At 39.6% G+C, this 21,853-nt stretch overlaps 1 protein-coding gene across 1 annotated transcript in view; it reads right to left on the bottom strand.

Moving 5' to 3' along the window:
* PLCB1 (phospholipase C beta 1) overlaps nucleotides 1–21,853 on the bottom strand; it is a 4,354,095-nt gene that overhangs the window by 1,147,184 nt on the left and 3,185,058 nt on the right. Inside the window, exon 16 of the mRNA XM_044056572.1 lies at nucleotides 13,072–13,168. Within this exon, the coding sequence (XP_043912507.1) occupies nucleotides 13,072–13,168 (97 nt within the window). The remainder of the gene's footprint in view (nucleotides 1–13,071; nucleotides 13,169–21,853) is intronic.

Below are 21,853 nucleotides of genomic sequence, written 5' to 3'. Positions count from 1 at the left end.
ACTTAAGCCTAACTCTAATCCAGAAACTAATGCACATACACTCCTATCCCTATTGCAACCCAACTTACCTATTTCAACCAAAAAGTCAGTGTGCAACACAGATGTCTGACAACTGAATGTTCAATAAAATGTCCCACTCTGTAAATTATCAAACAAATGCTAAATATGTATATATATATATATATATATATATATATATATATATATGTATTTGTTTATCTATCTATCTACCTATCTATCTATCTATCTAATCTCTGACCTGAGTTTAATTATAGGCTCAGGGCGGAGCTGGCAGAAGAGGATGGATGTGCCCGTCTTAGGTGGGGGACATGGGGAAGTTGACCATGCAATGTAACAATCCCTCAGGGAAGAGACAGTGATGCAGAAGCATTCATTGGGAGTAGGTACTTAGCTCTTCAAGTCACTGGCTAATGACAGCCTTTAATGCAGGAGTCCAGAAGAGTGCAAGGGAAAGACACTGAATCCCCAGAAGAGAGTTTATTTATATTTTAAATCGCCTTAATGATGGAATGGTGACAAGAAAACATAGCACCTCATGGGTACCTCATTGCTGGTCTCTCTCTCTCTCTCTCACCTTAATACTCTCTGAAATTACCAAGTAAAGGAATGCATCAGCTGTGTCCATCTGGAAGGAGACTTGCTGGTCAGTAGACAGTTGGCAAAACCCACATAGGAAAAAAAGAATGATACATAGATAGACACTAAATGCATTCCTCTACTTTGGAAGGATCTCCTTTAGAATCTGGCCAATTAGCAATAAGGCTAATTACGAAGCTAAAATAGCATTCCTAGCTAAGGATAATTATAAGGCATTCTGTACCTACGTCCAAAGTCTAAAAGGGAATTGCCAACTATGTGCCGAATTGGTGTTAGATGGTATTACTCATACTATACTGGAGGAAATTGTCAACCTGCTAGCTGACAGATTTGATGCAAACTTCACCTCCCTATCCCCAGCAGCCATTCCCCATAGCATACCTGACACCAGTCCTCTGCCTTGTATCTCTAGAGATCAGGTCATATCTGTGCTCTCCAAGGAAAAAACATGGTCTCCATGGGACCAGATAACATCCCAGATTGCTTAATTTGCAATCTAAAACACGACCTAGTGGAGCCACATGGCATTCTCTTTAACCATAGCCTGGGAACTAGCTTTGTTCCAGCAGAATGGAGAACAGCAACAGTAATTCCCTTGCACAAAAGGAGGCCAACAACCAACCATGGGAACTATAGACATATACGTCCAACCAGCATCATTTGCAAGGTCATGGAAATAATCATCATGGACCTTATCAACAAGGACATAGGCAACCTTCAAACTCTACACCCAACCCAGTCTGGCTTTGTTAAGGGAAGATCATGCTTATTAAACTGAGTAGACATCTTTGAGAAAGTCATGAAAGCCCTGGATGAAGGTAAGACAGTACATCTTGCCTATCTTGACCTAGCCAAGACTTTTGACAAAATCCTCCATTCAGTTATCAGTGAGAAGCTTTCCTAGTTGGGAATTAATCCTTACATCACTAGATGGGTAGCAAATTAGCTCACCAACAGAACACATACTGTCAAAGTCGGTGACTCCACCAATACCAGTAGACCTGTCACCATTGACGTATCACAAGGATCTGTGCTGAACCCTTTACTCTTTGGAATCTATTTCTTGGAACTACAGGCTAAAGTAGACAGCCGTTGGCTTACCAAGCTTGCTGATGATTGCAAATTGGGTGCAATTATTGAGTCCCCCAGTGATGTTAACATATGACAGGAGGGGCTAACACAGACAAATGTCTGGTGCCAAAGCCACAGTCTAAAACTAAATGTAAAATAGTGCATTATTATCCCCTTTGGCAAAGCAGAATTCTCTTCTAATTACAATAATGACAGCACCCCCTAAGTTCAAACTCAGTGGTGTGAGATCTGGGAACAAAGGTAAACACCAATCTGAATTTCAACCACCAAGTTTCCACAATGGTAAGGAAAGCCTTCTATATTGCACATATCATAAGTAAGGACATCGCAGCCAAGTCTAAGGATGTTATAGCTCCACTGTACTCAACTCTCATCAGACCAGTAATAAGAGTATAATGCTCCTTTCTGCAGCAGCTTGAGAGACCACCGAGGTTTCTCACCAAGAAAATACAGGGCCTCTAAACCATGTTTTACCCAGACAGAATGAAAGCCTTGTCACTCTACTCTGTATCATATAGGCTACTGAGAGGTGACTTGTGCTTGGCCTACAGGACAGTCTCCATCCCTGCCCTAATTGATATGCTACACATCCGCAAGTCAAATGGCACAAGAGTAACTGCTCTAGGGATATTAGCCTAGCCAGTGACATTAAGAGAACATGATGGAGAGAGAGAGAGAGATATATCTTGCAGAGATTGCTGATACTCTGGAATAAACTTCTGATTCATGTGAAGCAGAGCTCCTCACTGATTCACGCTCAACCTGGACAAGTGGATGGGAGACTGCAAATTCACGTGGGGTGTGGCACTCATGTCCCTCATGGACAGAGATAGTTGGTGTTTATCATAGACTCACTCTGCAAATTACATCCATCTAACCAAGGACAATTGAGGCAATTTGGATTAACATGGATAGACTTGTAAGGGCTCTAAGATTGCTAGCTTAGTAACCCCCTACGAACCTAGAAAATGAAGCTAGGATCACTTGACTGCTAACAAAATGGTTTCAACTAATTGCAGAAGGTGCTTAGTTTAGCATCCTTGTTAAAAATGCATTATCTTTGCTGTCAAAGAGGAGTAAAGCTCCGATGAGCTGAGTTTGATTACTGGCTGTGGTGCCTGCTAGGGCTGGTGGATGGGAAAAGAGGTGAGTCACAAATCTTAGTCTGTGGATATCTACTCAGGTGGAGGGATGAAGGAGTGATGCCTTTTGGACACGGTCCTGTTGCAGAATCTCCAGTGATGACCAGGGATCACAGGAAGGTATTGGAAATGATGGAAGAGAGGGCTAGGCAATGATCATTTCACACAGATAGCCATTTAATTATCTCAATGCCCATGTCTTTGTGATGGCCTCTTGAACACTAAACATCATGAACAGGGTAATACATGGACACAATCTATTAAATTAACCACAGTCAGCACCAGTGACTGATCTAAGGCTCACACTCTTACCATGGTAAATTTTTCATTACTAGTAAGGGAAGGGCTGAGGCAACCCCAGACAAAAAGGATTAAATGCCCAACTAATTTTATATCATTGGCTGTGGCATCGTGGTATTGAGGGCTGTTTGTGCTTAAAGAGAGCTGCGCTGCTACATCATAAAAAGTCAAGGCTAAATGGATTGTAATGTACAGTAAAAAAAAAAAAAAAAATATATATATATATATATATATATTTGTTAACCAGGAGAGTCCGACTGGATATGTCCATTTTCAGCAGAGGACCGGGGAGAAAAGCTCCAAGAGATACATTTTTATAGTTAGCAGACAATACAGACAGAACATTAAGTGTTAGTAAAAGGCATGTTACACAAATGTTAGCCTATGACAATCATATGGTGCTTACTTTGAGACATAGTAGAGCAAAATGGAAGGTAGTACATTGGACAACATTCATGAGATACATTTCTTTCATCTCTAGAGAAGTTGGAAGTACAATTAGTCCTGCAGTCTAAAGTTAAGGCAATACTACTGATTTTATGAACATTATAGGGCTGTAGCTAAACTATGAATCTGGTTGATAATAGGAAAATACTGAAGTACTAGCGAGGGGTGAGATAGTCTGTTATTTATGAAGTGATTTTTCAGTAGTTTTTTTAATTAGTTTGAGGAGTTGTTGCCTGTTATATGGGCTGGAAGGGAGTTCCAGATTTTAGAAATATAGTGGCTGTAGACTAACTTTCCTGCCTCGTAGTTATATTTGGTAATCTTAAGGTTCTGCTAGTGGTGTAGGGTTGAAGTAGTTGTTGTAGAGCTGGGGTGTTGTCTGAGTGATGTAATACTTTGTGTGCAAGTGATAGTTGATTGAATTGAAGTATTAGTGGGGGTTCTAACCAACAGAGTTTTTTGAGGCATTCACAGTGATGTGTTCTAAAGGATGAACCTGTAGCAAATCTAGCTATCTTATTATAAAAACTGTCGAGTTTGTTTAGGTCAAGTTTGTGGAGATTGGTAAGCACAGGGGAGGCATAGAGTAAGGTGGATAATAGTTGCGTCCTGGCTATTGTTATTTTGGAGTGGTTGGAGAGAAATTGTTTGTTTCGATAGAGTAGACCAAGTTTTTTATGAACTTTTTTATGTTTAGGGAAATGTGCTGGTCAAATCTAAGGTGTTTGTCAATTTCCACGCCTAGCAGTTTGGTGTGATTGGAAGGGGTGATGGTGGTATTGTTATTCGTGGAGATTATAAAGCTATCTGAGGAAGGTATAGATCTGTGGGAGCTAAAGAGGAGTAATTTTGTTTTAGCTGGGTTAAGAATGAGGTTTAGATTGGTGATCCAAGTTTTGGCTAGGGAAAAGCATTCTTGTGTTTGGGAGAGGAGGTCTAGTGTCTTGACTGTGCATAGTATGGTGGTATTGTCTGCATATTGCACTACTGAGGCTTTGGGAATGTTGGATGGGAGTTGATTAGTAAATAGGATGAAGAGCAATGGACCCAGGATGGAGCCTTGGGGAACCCCCTAGGAAGACAGGCAATAAGGGAGAGAATTGGTTTGGCCATATTACAGCTTGCTGCCTACCATCTAGACAGCTTTTAAACCAAGAAATAGCAGAGATACTAAGGTTTAGGGCGGATAGTGAGTGAAGGAGCTTTGCATGGTTGACCATGTCAAAAGTTTGGATATATCTAAGACTGTAGCAGGTATGAGCAGTCCATTATTTCTGTGATTACTGATGGTGTTTGTAAATGAGTGTGGTGTGGTGCTGTGGAAGGGTCTAAAGCCATGCTGCTGTGTGGATAGTAGTTTGTTTTCTAGGAGGTACTTCATCGATTGCATGTGTACTACTCTCTAAAGAAGTTTTGATTAGAATGGTAGTATAGCTATAGGGCGACAGTTATTGAGTTCAAGAGAGCTACCTCCTTTGTGCAGTGGAATTATATGAGACATTTTCCAAAGCTGGAGTGCTTTACACTCGGAGATGGATCTGTTTATTAGGATGGAGACAGGATAGGCTATAACTTCTGCGGCTAGTTGAAGGTATTTAGTGGGTAGTTTATCAGCGGCTAGGGTGGTCGGTTTGAGTTTTAGGAGTAGTTTTTGTATGGTCTTGGTAGATATGGGTTGAAGCTGAAGTTGATTTCATTAATTAATATTTCTGGTGGAGATGGTGTTGTTGTTGAAGTGGGGTTGTTGGAGCTAGGTTGGTTATTTGTAAGGGCTTAAATCATTTCTATAAAGAATTTGTTGAACTGTGTGGGGATATTGTCTGGTTATTTACTGTTTTAGGAGTGGGGGTGGATGTTTTCCCTGGTTGTAATACAGAGTTGACTGCTGCTCAGAATTATTTTGGGTTGTTTATATATTTATTCTGTATATTTTGGTAGTAGGAGATTTTGTCTGTTTTGATAAGTATTTTGGCTTTGCTGCATAGTTCAAGGTATTGGATTTGCTTTTACGAAAGTTTGTCCAGGCTTTGTTTTTATTTTTTTTAGGAATGTTTTAGTATCTAGACTTAGTCAGGGGGCATGTTTGGTTTTAATTCTAGTGGTTCTGGGTGTGTGTGTGATGGGGTGTGTGTGTGTGATGGTTAAGTATATTTGTGAAGGTTGTATTGAAGTATAGTACTGCTTCATTGAGGTCTAAGTTTTTTTAGGGGGGTCTACTTACACCTTTTTAGGTCATCGTTAAAGTTGGATAGGTTAAAATAGTTTTTGTTCCTAATTTCTCGCACAGTTTCTTGGGTCATTTGGGGTGTTTTACTTCTTAGTAGAAATGTAGGTTTGTGGTCGCTGAGGGTGTCTAGTAGACACTCTGGTAGGGATATTTATAGGTTCATAGGTTCATAGGTTCATACTAGGCTATCTGCCCTAGGGCATTTATAAGCCTAGCCAGAGTGTGTTTGGCTTTTGCCACCCATTTTAAATGAATTTTGCTATGCCCTTTTTCGAGGTTAGTATAATGTGCCTCTGTCTAACAGTGACACAGAAGTGATACCCGGGGTAAACCTACTATCTCCCATCCACTCATCAATATTCATCTTGAAGAGAGTCAGTGAGGGACTCTGCCTAACCTGGACTGGGATTTTATTCCAGAGTGAAGGGAGCCTCTGGGTTATGAATCTGTCCCTCCAGCATGTCCTATTTATTTCAGTGCTGAGGTTCAAGTCTCTCGAGCGCGTAGCTCAATGGGATTTGGATTTTCTGAGGTGCAGCATGTCCATTAATTCTGGGTTGGACATGGCTTTATACGTCAGGCGCAGATCGCCTCTGAGCAGGCGGTATGCCACTGAGTAGAGCTGGAGTTTCTTTAACCAGGCAGCATATGGCATCTGTTTGAGCCCTTTGATCCTCTTGGTGAGGTACTTTTGGGGTCTTTCCAGTTGCTGCAGCTGTCTGGTAAGGTACATCCCAAAATGGGCATTGTACTCAATTATGGGCCTGATGAGGGATGAGTAAAGAGGCATGATGACCTCCCCTGATCTAGATGTGAATCCCTTCATGAATAGGTGGGCTATATAAAATGTTTTTCTAACCACTTTGGCCACGTGGTTGTCAAATGAGAGATTGCTATCAACTTGGGTCCCCAGGTCCCTAATTACTTCTTCCGTACTTAATGGATTACCACCTATGAGGTAATTTGTGGGCACTTTGTTTTTGCCAAGGGGGATGACTATACACTTTTTGGCATTTAGCTTGAGGCCATGGCTCTGGCACCAGTTTCTATGAGGCCCTTTTGTAGGATGCTTGTGTCAGCTGGAGAGTCTATTATGGCGCCCAGTTTGCAGTCATCTGCAAACTTGGTCAGCCACAGTCCTTCCATGTTAGCCTGTACCTCCGAGAAATATATACCGAACAAGAGAGGACCCAGGACTGAGCCTTGTGGGATGCCACTTGTAACTGGTTTGGAGTCTGACATGGCGCCAGCAATTCTAACCATGTGGGTTCTGTCCTTGAGCCAGTTTGCAACCCATCTAGTGACATAGGGGTTTATATTTAAGCTGGTGAGCTTATCTATAATGCCCGAGTGGGGTATTGTATCGAAGGCTTTTGCAAGGTCCAGGTAGGCTGTGTGGACCACCTTCCCCTCGTCAATGGCCTTGGTGACTGTTTCAAAGAAATTGGCCAGGTTTAAGAGGCAGGATCTGCCCTTAACAAAGCCAAACTGGGTAGGATCCAGTGTCTGTAGGTCCCCAATATCTTTATTTATGAGGTCCATGATGATCCTTTCCATAGCTTTGCAGACCAAGCTAGTCAAGCTTATGGGGCGATAGTTTCCAGGATCTGTTGAGGCACCACCTTTGTGGAGAGGGACCACTGTTGCTGTACGCCACTCTTTGGGTACATATCCTGTAGTAAGGCTAAGACTGAACAATAGTTTTATGTTTGGGTTTAGTTCTTCTTGGAGTTCATGTAGGACGCAGCCCGGGACACCGTCTGGTCCCATTGATGCTGTGTTTTTGCTTTGGAGAGGGCTCTTACCTAAGCATCTGAGATGTCAGGGGGGCAGCACTCTGCTGGGATAGATATTTGCCCTTTTGGTGGGGAAGGGGGGGGAGAAGTTTGCGCTGAACCTGTCAGCTAGGATGTTGGCAATGTCTGTGGGTTAGGTGTATTTTTTGTCATTTTGGACTAATTCTGAGCATATCTGGGAATTCCCACCCAGGTTCCTAACATAACTAAAGAAAGCCTTGTGATTATCCTTAGTGTCCTGTGCAATTTTTCTCTCAAAGCTGGCCTTAGACGATTTTATGAGTGCCCATAGTTTTTTGCTAATACTGATCAGAGATGCCTTCCCTTTTTGGGATTTTGCTCTATCATGTAGTAGCTTCCTCCTTCTATTGTATAGTTTGTTTATGGCTGGGGTCCACCAGACAGGACGCCTAACGTTGGAGGATTGGGTCTTGGTTTTATTTGGGATTGCATGATCCATGCATTCCTGAAGGTGTTCATAGAATGCGTTTATAAAGGATTCTGCGGTCTGGGCCGTATTTTCCACAGGCCCGGGGGCTTTGAAGGATTCCACCTCGGTTTTGAGGAGTGTGAAATTTGCTTTAGAGAAGTTTTTCACTGTGGTTTTCTGGGCAGGGGGTCGGGTCGGGATGTGAATATCCAGTGAGATCAGTTTATGGTCTGATCTTACCAGTGAGGGATACACTTCTGGTCTGGAGCAGAGAGTCCCCATGTTGGTGATGATCAAGTCCAGTATGTTTTCCCCTCTTGTGGGAGTGGCAACAAGTTGTTCCATAGCATTTGAGTTTATAAATTCTAGGAACCTTTGGGCTAGGGTGTTGGAGCTAGAAGAATAGGATACAAGTATCCAGTCTAGTATGGATTGATGTTTGTTTTTCTTGTCCGTTCTAGTGGGGGAAGTTATATGTTATGTTAGTCCATGTAGGTTGATGTGGGAGAGTGGGTTTTCACTGAATCAGTTGTTCCAGTCAATGTTAAGGTCACCTAATGGGATGTTTTCTTGGGGGAGGGAGTTAGATATCCATTCTAGCAGAATGTCTGTAATGGAAATATTGTTGCCTGGAGGGATATAGCATCCTATAGTATTGATATATTTATTTGGGTTAAGTTTTAGTTTAGTGAGGGTGAATTCAATGTTTTCTAGGTCTGGAGTTGTGATGTCTATTTTTTCTAGGCTGAGGTGATTTTGTAAAGTATGGCTACCCCCTCACCCCTTTTTCCTAATCTGTCACTCCGAATTATATTGTAGCCTGGTGCTGTAATTTCATTATAATGGATTTCTGGTTTAAGCCATATTATTATGACAATATCTGAATGATAAAGGCAGAGTAAGGTATGGAGGTCATGGACTTTGTTCAGGACACTACTAACATTTGGATTTATAATGAGGAGCGAGTTTTTGGTTCTGTGGAGTAGGGTATCGTTCAGGTTGGGGTTTGGTGTGTCTGGATTTAGTGGGCCTAGGTTGGGATGTATGTCACCACAGCGTATGAGTTTTGTTTTAGGTGTAAATAAAGTCTGATTAGTTTATTGAAGGTTTTTATGTGTTTTAAAGTAGTGTGGAATTGCCTGCTTGTTGGGTGTATTTTGTGTGCTAGGAAGTGGATAATTTACACATACATAAGTAGCTAGATATGGACAACAAACACATGTAAAAGGCATACCCCCAGGTTATAACCACAAATGCTTGGCAGCTGCAGCACCCTAGGTTCATCTGAGGAGTATGCATGAGGATGTTGTAGAGTGGATAATGTCATGTGTAGCATCTTCTAGGCATAGGCTCAGCGCTGGGGAGAGGAAGTTATTAAGCTTAAAATATTAAGTTATTTATTTATCTCCGTATCTTGACAGGGAATAATGAGACTGGATTAAATTAGCTCTTGATTGCATATGTATAAAACGATTACATATATTTGCTTTTTATAGCCTTCTAATAGGTTAGGGTTGTGCACTTGAAGAGTTGCCTGGTGTTTTGGAGACAAACTGTTAAGCTGTTCACATCACTTAATACATGCTTATAAAAGGAAGAGAGGGTTTTTTTCTGGGTCGACAGTACCCTGAAAAATGTCTCACTGGGATTGTGTAAACTATGCTGCAGAAACAGCCTAAAAATCTTCTAAACTTTGTCGGTTTCATTCAGAAGTTACTGATTATTATCAGCAATGCCAAGCAGTCTCTAGTGTTTGCCTAATAAATTGCTCAGAGAAGGATAATATTTCTAGAGGCTCCATTGTGCTGGAGAGCTGAAACATGAAGTTCACCTCTCCACAACAGGATAGTTGGAACAGATTAAAACTTGTGGCTTAATGCCTAGAGATATAATTGCCTTTAAGTACATTATCAGTGAGCTGAAATCTTTAACACTGACTAAAGCAGAAATACACTGAGATTGCCACTTTTCCTGTTTCTGGGCTTGGTCTGTTAAATTATTAAAACTTGTGGTGTAATGCCTTGGGATATAACTGCTTTTAAATACCTAAACACTGAGTTGAAAGCTTTACCACTGACTAAAGGAGAAATGTACAGATATTACCATTTCTGCTTCTGGATTTGGCCTGTTTAATTTAGCAACATATAAACTGATTCCCTTACTAAAGAGCTGCTGTGCACAGAGACTGGAATTCCCATTTAGCGGAGAGAAAACTGATTATTTTCCATATGCAGTGCAACTTAAGCATATTATCAACTTTGATGTCCATTCTGAGATTTCCAGGCTTGGCAGATAAATGCCTCATTCAGTTTTGGGAAAAGCTACTCTAAGGTGCAAGAGAGAGCTAAAATAAGATTACATAGCTATATCTCTCTTCCTTAGGTTGAAAGGTTCCAGTTGTAGGAAGGCAGGAAAGTAATGTGAGGTCAGCAGTATGTAAGCAATAGCCAGTTTCTGCTTTGTGAGAAGCCATAGGTCTTTCTCATCATTCAAGTGTATGTAAGTATTTGCTCCTACATATTACTCATATCAACCTAACAGGTATTTTCCAAAGTTGGACACAAGATTATGTTCAGGTATGGCACCAGTCCAGCTACCTATCAAAGACTTAACAGGCTTACCATACTGGGGTCACTGAGTGTTACAGCAAAGGATTTATGGAAAGCAATGTTATAGCATGAAATAAGCTGAAAGCATATAAGAATTTCCCACATTCGAGATAGTGAGATGTCTAGAGGATAACAATGTGACTAAGAGACTGCCCACCTTCATAGATATTTATAAAAACAAGAGGGCTCCTAGGACAAAAGCATGATGCAGCATAGGTTCAACAACATCTGGGCTGAGGGAACTATAATTAAATCAATCAGTATCAGGGATAGCAAGAAACCCTGCTTTTTAAAGTATGACCAGGAAAGATAAATACAGCCTTTACTACTATGGTAACCTTGGTACAGATTTTTCAAGAAGGCCTTAGATGGGGACAAGAAATGTATTGACCTAATCACCTCAGTTAAATATGCCCAATATGCACTATCAAAGGCCCTTTCCATGGGTTGGGCCAATGTAACTGCTGACAGCTGTACCTTTTGAATATCGCGGAAAACAGTTCTGTCTCTACTGAATCCACATTGACTGTGATATATAAATAATGGGAGGAAACTCTACATTTCTGGACTATATTATCATGTAGATTACCACATTAAACAATGATATGGGTCTATAAACTATACATGCATTTCATTATTTGAAAGATACAACTTCAAATTCTGTTTGGCTTTCCACATTAACATATCTCCATAATCTATGGCAGAATTTGTTCAAAAATGTTCAGTTTCCATATTTGTGTTTTAAGTATTGCATCCATAGATATATTTTTCATAAATGTTGTTCTCTCACTGAAATAATACTACAACTATGTCATTAATTACTACAGCATCCCAGGTCTGGTGTGGTGTACCTTTCTATGTCCTTAAACAAATGGGAAACATTATTGCAAAATAAACTATTGCTCTTGTCTAAGCTGGCCATCTGCCAAAGATTTACACAACACAGCTAAAGATGAGATGAGAAGAGATGACGGATAGCTTCTCTTGTGAAACACGACAGTAAATGCCTTTGTGGTGCAGTTATAAGATCTATAACAGCTGTAAGCTGTCTGCTTTCTGTTTGTGGAGTTTAAAAAAGGGAGATGATGCAGCAAGTTTGGCTGTGTCTTTTCAATGCCTGTACATAAGGAAAAAGACTGAAATGATAATCTTTGAAGTTTGTTAATATATATATATATATATATATATATATATATATATATATATATATATATTGGTTTTACAAATACTACCAACATTCTATGGAAGAGAGTTCCATCTGGATATTAGCAAATTAGCAGAAAAATAGTTATGAATTTTAGTGACAGCTCATGAAGTCTGAATCAGTGCACATAAGAAATGCAAAGGGCATTGTGAAGGCAACATTCCTGCCTCCTGCTTAATAACAAAAACAAGGAAGCAAGCAGTACATTCTTCCATATTCTGGTTCTAGGAGTAAGGATGTTTGGATAACATCAAATTTATAAGGGGAAGGGTAAAGAATTCTTTAATACAACATAATAATGTGAGCATGTGTGCCATCCTTATTTGTATAGGGGTTCTAATTCATGCATGGCTAGCTACTACTAAGCACAGGTAAACGAAAAGAGTATTGTTGGAAATCTTTCACAGCCACTATTATCTGGTGGATAGCACTGGTTCCATGTAATTTTGGAGGAGTTATGGAAACAGTCTCAACATATATAAATATATATATATATATATATATATATATATATATATATATATATATATATGTATATACACACACACACACACACACACACACACACACACACACACACACACACACACACACACACACACACACAAGCACATACTGACCCACTTATTCATCAACTTTTTTCTCTTTTGCCTTGCAGTATCATATGTTGAGCTTCCTCATATTTCCTACAACATTCTTTTTTAAAACAAGCATTGATTTTCAGCATTATTTATAAATGTGAGGTTCTTGGTATGTCTTTATAACTGTATTCCATCAAAACACACATTTACAGAAACACATGCACTCACGTGTGTGACACACACAGACACACATGCTGTGTACACATATAGTAGTGCATGTAAACATCTGCTCCTCATGATTTTCATTTAGAAAGTTCTATGTGGTATATTGCTGCAGACTACCTCTATTAGATTTTTTTCAAATGATGTAATGCTGTATTCTATTGCTAGAGCTAATGATTGTAGAAGTGTGGGTGGGTCTCACTAATGTTCACCACCATCATTTGTGCCACGTTCTTTTGGACTTTCGTGAATTCCATCCAAGATCTTTCTGTTTAAATCATTTAAATGACGTCTATATCATCCTTCAGATACATAGAACCAATGCATATGCGACCTAGTAGAAGGTTAGTAGAAGACTGTTTCATTATATAATATGCAAGAGGTTATTGTAAATTTAACTTACTTTTAGCCATTTCAAAAGATTCAAATTTCACAGGCTGGATATAATTTACCAAGTTCGACATTGCTTCTGTGGCAAATGCTTCGCTTCCAGCAGTCCCCTGAAAAACAAGTCAAAAATCTGTTAGCATCATATTATGTAATTTCTGATCTTATCCTCTCAGAAGCATATCTTAATGTGTGAAAGCCAACATGTTTAGTTCCATTGCTCCGTTTCATGTATTTAGATCAAATATTTTCACATTTTTTTTTCAGAAACAAATTATGAATTCTTCACTCCTCATCCCCTCTCATTCTCTCTCTATTGTGGATTGTGGCTGAAAATACTCCAGTTTACCTACCCACATAATTACTGATGAACAGACAGATAAACAACAAATAATGTGAAAAACCTGGCCTTATTTTCATTATCTAGCTATGTTTTCATTTAACTGTAAAATAAACGCTAATTAAAAGACTTTAAGTGCCTCTGTTTGCGTGTGTTATAGCATGGGATTATGCTTTAAGTCTTTTGTTCTTGATGTAAGTATGCAAAGAAAAAAAATGATGCTAGGGTAAGCGATGTAAGTGTTTCCTTTAAAAATGAACCACAGAATGTTAAGGATGGAGGCATTTTCAATTGTATGGATCATGGAAGGCCTACACATCATTTGCTGTTGTATACAGGGAGTTTAAATGGTATTAACTACCTCCCTCAGATTTCAATTTTTGAGGGCCTACTAAAGTCCTGTTGGGTAAAAAGAGTAACTTTCAGGTTTAAGGGTCACACTGCACATGTAAGTGGTATAATAGTAACTGAACTAAATGGATGCACAGAGAGCTCAACTAATGACCACATTGCTGGCTCCACTTCTGGGTTACTCTATCGAGTAGGAAGGAAACAAGTGTTATATTCATAGCACTGTACTTTTCTTTCATTGTTTACCGCATAAACTAGCTCAGGGGATGATAAACTTACAATAATTTATGCTGTACTCATGGAAGTTATTACTGCCCAGAAGTAAAGCTAATATTATTAAAAAATTAAAATAAAAATAGCATTATGTGTACCTTCTAATCACACCACTGCTGCCTGTTCAGACTAGCAAGTTCCTTCAGATATCCCTTTTCCTGTGTATCCCCGTCACTTAGTTAATTGTGCATACAGATGTAATTTGCTTGCCCTGCCCTGTGATATAAAACTCTGCATTATCATCCATGTCATTTATTACCATACACACTGTTCCAAAATAATACTATTTGATATACTGCATTTATAACAGAGTACTGAAATATGAAGAAAGATTCAGAAGGAGCCCAGACATTTGCAATAAGACTGCAGCAAAAAGGGCCCTTTAAGACAATAGCACAAATCAGGGATTCAGAGACACATTAACAACACTGAGGAAAGATGTCATTATCAGCTAATTTGCATGTCTCTGAATCACTCCATAGTTACCACAAGCAATAAACAGCACTTTCCCGCAATAATCATTACCAGCAACCCATGCATCACATTGGCATAGTTACCTTCCCTTTATTTACTCCTGCACATGTGTATGCACACATTTAGTCACACAAACACACACATACACACGCACACACACACACACACACACACACACACACACACACACACACACACACACACACACACACACACACACACACACACACACACACACACACACACACACACACACACACACACACACACACACACACACACACACACACACACACACACACACACACACACACACACACACACACACACACACACACACACACACACACACACACACACACACACACACACACACACACACACACACACACACACACACACATATCTCCATACTTCTCCACTGGCCATGATTGTACAGAATGTCTATGATTTTTTTTTACATTCACCTTGTCCCTGTCACATAAGAATGCAGTAAGTCAGTAATACCAGATACTAAATATGCATACTTTAAAATCCTCAGTTACATCTTCTTCTTGTTATATCTTTTGGTCATTACCTTTTCAAGTTGGTTAAAGTAATATTTTATAAATATCCCTGATGTCCAGTACTCCCCTGCAGCCAATGAGTGTTAGTCTAGGGGGATTTGAGAGGTATGGAAGTGTCCCACACATATGCAGTCTCACACCCACGCACACAGACACCCACACACACAGACACACACACACAGACAAAGTCACTGTGTCACTGCATAACAGACACATCCATCACATAATCATATTCATGGATTCATTCACCCTCTCTGGAATGAACCTTTAGCCTTTGACTTTGATTGACAGACAGACAGAACTATAAACAGAGAGATAGATAGATTGAAAAGTTGATAGAGAGAAAAATGCATACAGGGTAAGAAGCACTACCTCTGTAATGTTACTGTTACAGCAAATGGAAATGATTTATTTTTGATTTTTAGTTTACTTACTCTTTTTCTGCCCACTTCCATTTATATCTCTGTCATGGATAATGGCAGTCTCAACTGTGCATGTACAAAATAACTGTCTCTTGTTAAACTAAGCAGGAAACTATGAGCACTAATTAATTCCAACAATGCCAATTATGAGGTCACAAAGGCCTTCTTCAGCTATGTCCAAAGTCTCAAAGGCAACACACATCAGTGTCCTAAACTGGTGGTCAGTGGTGCCACATTCACTGAGCAGAGTAACATAACAAATTTTCTGGCTGACAAATTCAGCTCAAACTTTACATCCCCACTCACCCCACTACCCCCATGAAATACCTGCTAGCAACCTCCCCAAACTATTAACAGGGTGCAGGTCCTGGTGGTGCTTGCTATGGGCAAAAACACAACCTCAGTGGGCCCTAACAATATCCTGGGATGTCTCCTAAATAGCTTGAAACATGACTTATCTGGACCACTTGAGTAGTTTTTCAACTTTAGCCTCCAAACAGGCTTTGTACCACAAGCATGGGGGACTGCAATGATTATGTCACTTCACAAAGGTGGACAGATGCTGTAAACTCCAGACCTATTAGTCTGACTAGTCTAATATGCAGAGTCATGGAATGAATTATCGTGGAAATGATTAACAAAGGCATAGGCAGAAATTCAGACACTGACCTCAACTCAGTTTGGCTTTTTAGGGGAAAGTCATTCCTACTAAACTTGGTGGACTTTTTCAGAAGTTCATCAAGGCAAAAGATGAGTGAAAATGGTGCATACCTCCTACCTTGACCTGAATATGGCATTCAAAACAAAACCCCACTCAGGCATAGCTGACAAACACACAAAACTGGGCATAAACCCCTGCATAACTCACAGAATTTCCAGTTGGCCCACTCACAGGACCCAGGAAATCAGGATTGGTGACACCATCTCCATTAACAGACCAGTCACAAGTAGAGTAACTCAGGGCTCCATGTTGGGAATGCTCCTGTTTGGCATCTAATCAAGTTCTCTAATGACTGCAAATTGGGAGCTATCATAGATTCCCACATGGCACATATGTCTTACACGAGAGTCTAACACAGACAGATGACTGGTGCCCAAGTCGTGGATTACAACTTAATGACACAAAATGCATTAAAGTGCCTTTTTCGTAAACTTTCTCCCAGGCTAATTACATCCCTAAGAGTTGACTCAGTAGTCAGGAATCCGGGAACATATGTGAACAATAATATGGTCTTTGATCAACATGTAGTCAAGGTAGTAAAAAAATCATTCTTTGTCACCCAACTTACAAGCAAAGGTATGGCATTCAGGTCCAGGGCAGTCATAGTGCAGCTTTATTTGACCCTTATCACATCCAGCATTGAATATAATTCCCCCTTCAGCATATACCTGACCAGACATATGCAACATTTGAAATGCCCGCAAAGAGTCCTTACCAGGAGAATCCAGAATATAAAAACATTGTCCTATATGGATCACTTTAAAGTCCTATCTCTATATTATGTCTCCTGTGGGTTATTGAGAGGTGATCTAAGCCTGGCATACAAGGCATCCTCAGATCCAACTCTGATGGATCTTTTGCACATCCACAAAATGAATGGCATAAGAAACACTAGATCCAAGGATTTAAATTTTGCTAGTGACATAAACAAGGCATGCTGGTAAAACAGATATGTGTCTCAAAGGTTTCCCATGCTCTGGAACAGGCTCACCATCCATGTCAGGCAGAGTCCATCCTTATCCCTGTTTAAGTGTAGCCTTGATCAATGGATGGGAATCTGAAAATTTACACAGGGTGTAGCACCAATGTTTCGGACAGACAGTAATGCCCAAACTAACATACCCCTCCAACACCACCTCTCAAAATTTCCTAACATACCCCCCCTCCTAATAAATGTCCATGTTGCATAGGGACACAGTTGGGTTGAATTGCCAAGTTTATAAAGGCCCTGGTGCTTGTTAGCCTAGTAAATACCTATAAACCTATGAATATGACACTTTTTAGCACACTTTGTCCGCCTCCCACCCTCAATTCCACGGCCATCCCCCAAATCTCCTGATTTCTAGTTACCTATTCTCACACTCATCATCTTCCATACAAAATAGCCACTTAGAGTCAACTCACTTAAAAAACTTTACGATTTACTTACAGAGCAACCAGAATCCCCATATACTTTTGAACACCCAAACCCCTTAAAACTCTTCCACATCTCTTCAACCTCTTACACAAAACACAACTCACACAGCTCACATTTCATATCCTTCTTTCTCTGTTTACACCTAATTTTTCGTATCCCCAAATTACTATGGCTTATGCTGACTCATAACAATGCACACCATTCCAAGACAAGATGATAAACACAAACTGCTCACCAACATTAAACCCAACTGTATTACTTTATCTTTCATTCACCCATCTCTCTCTTTCTCTCACACACATTCTATACACTCAGGCACTGACTCTCAAATACACTCCCCTCCCCCATTTTCAACTTCAAAATCCTTTACCCACACAAACTCCCATTCTTTCACACATACGCTGCAATCCTGTAAAATAATTCTCAGATTACTCCTCTTCAAAAAAAATCATCCTACGCTACAGCTTTAAAAAACGTGGACACTTCATTTTAAATAGTCCGTAATACACATTGCCAAGCTTAATGCAAGCTTAATGCAAGCTGTATGCTCAACAAATTGATGCATTTACAGTCATAGCCTCATGTATCTTATACTTGCTGCCAATCACTGAATCACTGGTAAGTCAGATACCCAACCCAGAACTTTCATTTCCCCAAACACTCCTATCTATTTCATGCCAGGCCATGGAAAATGATAAGTGATGGTACACTCTTACTTGTAAACTAGTGTATAACATTCTGCTCCCACAATTAGAGTTGTTCTAACAATGATAATGATTCCAATTGGCTTTCAATTTCTCTCATTCTTAAAGAATGCCTCCTTATTACTGTGTAGGTTCCCCAAATACAACTACACATACCTCAGTGTCACTTAACATCCTAGGATCTCACTCCCATTACAAACACATAATAATCCTAAATGACTTCAACCTTAACTTACTTAACCCTAAATAAATACCTCTCAGAAGCACAAACCAATCTGTTAAACCATGAACTTTTCTAATGTTTTACAGACTTTAAATAAACAAACATCCTATCCAGCAACCACTCTCTTCTAAATCTCCTGATCAGCAATGACCCTACTTCATCCCAGCTATCTCAATCCAACCCCCTTCCTTCAGATACCATTTCCCATTGATTTTCATCATGACTTCTCTACTTCCCAAAACACCCCAGGCTAATCACATTCTGCCTGCAATCTCAATAAAATACTAAAAACCTTCAGACATAACTCTTCATATACTTCTGGGTTGACCCCTTACCTTTATATGACCCAAATGATATCGCTAATATAGTCATATCTTTCCTAAAACACTTCCCCTTCAGCCACCAGACTCCATAGATCCATGTCACAATAGGAATAAAATCCCTCTCCAAAGATGCAGTCAAAGGATGGACCTTATGGAAATAATGCCCAGCTGTAGAAAACTGAGTCTACTTCACAAACGTCAGAGACTCATCCAAATGAAGCAAGAAGGTAGCATTAGGCCAACTTTCACACTACCACTCAATGGACCCTTTTCTACAACTAAAACAAATTTTGGGGACTAGTCAATAGAATTACAGGCCAATCCTCCCTCACACCACATATACAGTTTGCACAGCAACATCATACTGACCTCATCAGGGACTGCTTATGCTGAGAACTTTGTCACAGTATTCTTCAGTGCATTGAATCCCAACCTTATCAATTTCACCAACTCTGCTACTACTCCCCTACCATTCTTTGACACTTATCCTTTTACCTTCAAACCTTTAAGTAAAAAGGACATATTAAAAATAGTTTACAATATCTTCTTAGATGTTCTCCCTCAAGAAGCCATGGCATGCTCCCATGCTTCAACTACCTATTCAAAGACTATTTTCTTATCCTACTCAAGCACCTCTTCAATATATATCACATTATAGGAAACATGCTACAAAGATGGAAGATAGCTGTTGTAACCCCCTATCCCAAACAGTCTCAAACCCGCATCAACAAATGACTTCAGACCAGTATGAGCTCCCAACTCTATGTAAAATATTAGGAAATCATGTTTACAATCAACTCACTCAATATCTATGCACGTATACAACAGTTTAACCCATACCAACATGGCTTCTGGTTAAGCTGAAGAACAATGACCACAATCTTATTGATGATATCTCTTATTGATGATATCTCACAGAATATGGACAGTGAATGGTTTCCAGGAGCAATCTTTACTGATCTAAGCAAAGCAAAGCATTTGATTCTGTTGGCCAAACACTGTTAATAATCTCCATCATAAATGTAGAATTAGATCACAAGCTTCTCTGTGTTTTTCCTGCTTCCTCTTCAGTGAGTCTTTTGTCATTTGGCTTGGTTCCTCAATCCCTCAAAGTTCCATACTCTCACTAATTCTAGTCTCTCTGTACATCAATCAACTCCTTTCTGTTCTCCCAAGCTTGATAATCCTTTTTTATGCTGACAACATGGTCATCTGTTGATGTGGACCCTCAACATCCCTGATTTCAAAACTCCTTCAAACAGATCTCATCTTACATCACTAGTTAATCAAGCACAAACTTTTTTGAACCTGAAGAAAATCAAAATTATGTTGTTCAGAACACCATGGTGACTCAGAAAACTCTCCACCAATTCAAATATCACACTCCGCAGTTCTGACACTGAGAAAATGTCACATTCTACAAATATCTTGGTCTGTTGATACATCTCTGCCTTAGCTTCCAACACCACATCCAAGTGACCAAAAGCATGAAAGTTTCTATTCTGGCCCAGAAGAATGTCACACTTCTTAGCACTTCAGAGTGGGCTTGCTACAGACAAAGTTGCTCTCCTTCCACAACTAGAATTTGCTCTCCTCATTAGCATCTTCTTCCAAAAACAAATAAAGACAACTTCAAACTATCTTAGAGGACATACACAGATTTATAACTCTATCCCTCACTGAGAGCACCACTGTTGCACCCTTGTCCAAAACCAAATGGTCACCCATCAGACATAGAATTACCCTCCTGCTAGATTCCATGAATTTTAAACTTATTAGCATGGAATCCTTTCCTGTCTTCCCCAGCAGACTCTTTGAAAGGCAACTGCCATGCAGTCTTACATCCCTTTCCAGCTCCAAACCCAATTTCAATGTACTGCATACAAAACTGGAACAGTCAGATTATACCTTCTCAGTTATGGGTGCCAGAATTTGCAGCATCCTCCACTAACATCTAAACAGCACACATTCCTTCTCTATATTTTAGAAAAAGTTTAAGAACTTTATCTACAAATAAATCAAGTTTTAAATGCTTCAGCAATGAAACATCACATAACTCTGACACTCCACATATCAGACAAAAATCATAACCTCATCTAATGTTATTCCTGCTTTTTTGCTTTTCTTAACACTTTAAACTTGTCTATAAAAATTAAATCAATGTTTACTATACCTTTTATATATATTATTTTATTTCTGCACACCTGGACTGAACCTGAAAATATTTAAAAAGAACTGGTGTTCTGTCTCAGTTTACAAATGTATGAATACTATATCTAACAGATGCATAAATAATCATGAACAACTGACAGCCACCCACAAAATACTCCCTCACCCTGAAAAGTGTCCTACCATGCAAAGTCTTATCCAACAATATACCTCAACTAGAACCCTGCAGTCTTCCAACAAAACCATACTTGAAATAATCCAATCCAGCAACAAATCTTGTGACTCCCTGAGGTCAAACTGGATCTCCAAGGAATGGAATAGCATCCCACAACTATTGCGGCAAACAAATAGCCAACCTGATTTAAATCATAACTCACACAACACCTCACTGACACATGAATCCTTGCCTCTCTACTAACTAAACAATTATAATCTATTTCAACTACATACTCTTATCTGCTCTATCCTATACTACCTGTTGCCCTGCAACCTAGTAACTGAACAAAAATAAATGTAATTACATACTCTGCTCTGTTTTATACCATTCCCACAGAGATGCAGAGATAGAGAGACAAGAGGCACAAAGACACAGAGACATTGATGCACAAAGGCACAGAGACACAGACACATAGAAGCACAGAGGTACAGAAATATAGAGACATAGAATGGTGTGTTAAAATTAGCAGGCACCTCTACTTTATTAACTACTATTTGAGATGATATTATTGAGTCAAAAGCTTAATAGCAGTTTGCACCTGCAGACAGATTAAATGATTTCATTAAAAATGTAAAATCTGTGGTTTTACTGTTAAGTA

Source organism: Protopterus annectens, chromosome 1.part2 (assembly GCF_019279795.1).
Source record: "Protopterus annectens isolate FY-2018-M chromosome 1.part2, PAN1.0, whole genome shotgun sequence".
Lineage (NCBI taxonomy): Eukaryota > Metazoa > Chordata > Ceratodontiformes > Protopteridae > Protopterus > Protopterus annectens.
This window is presented reverse-complemented; position numbering and strand designations above follow the sequence as displayed.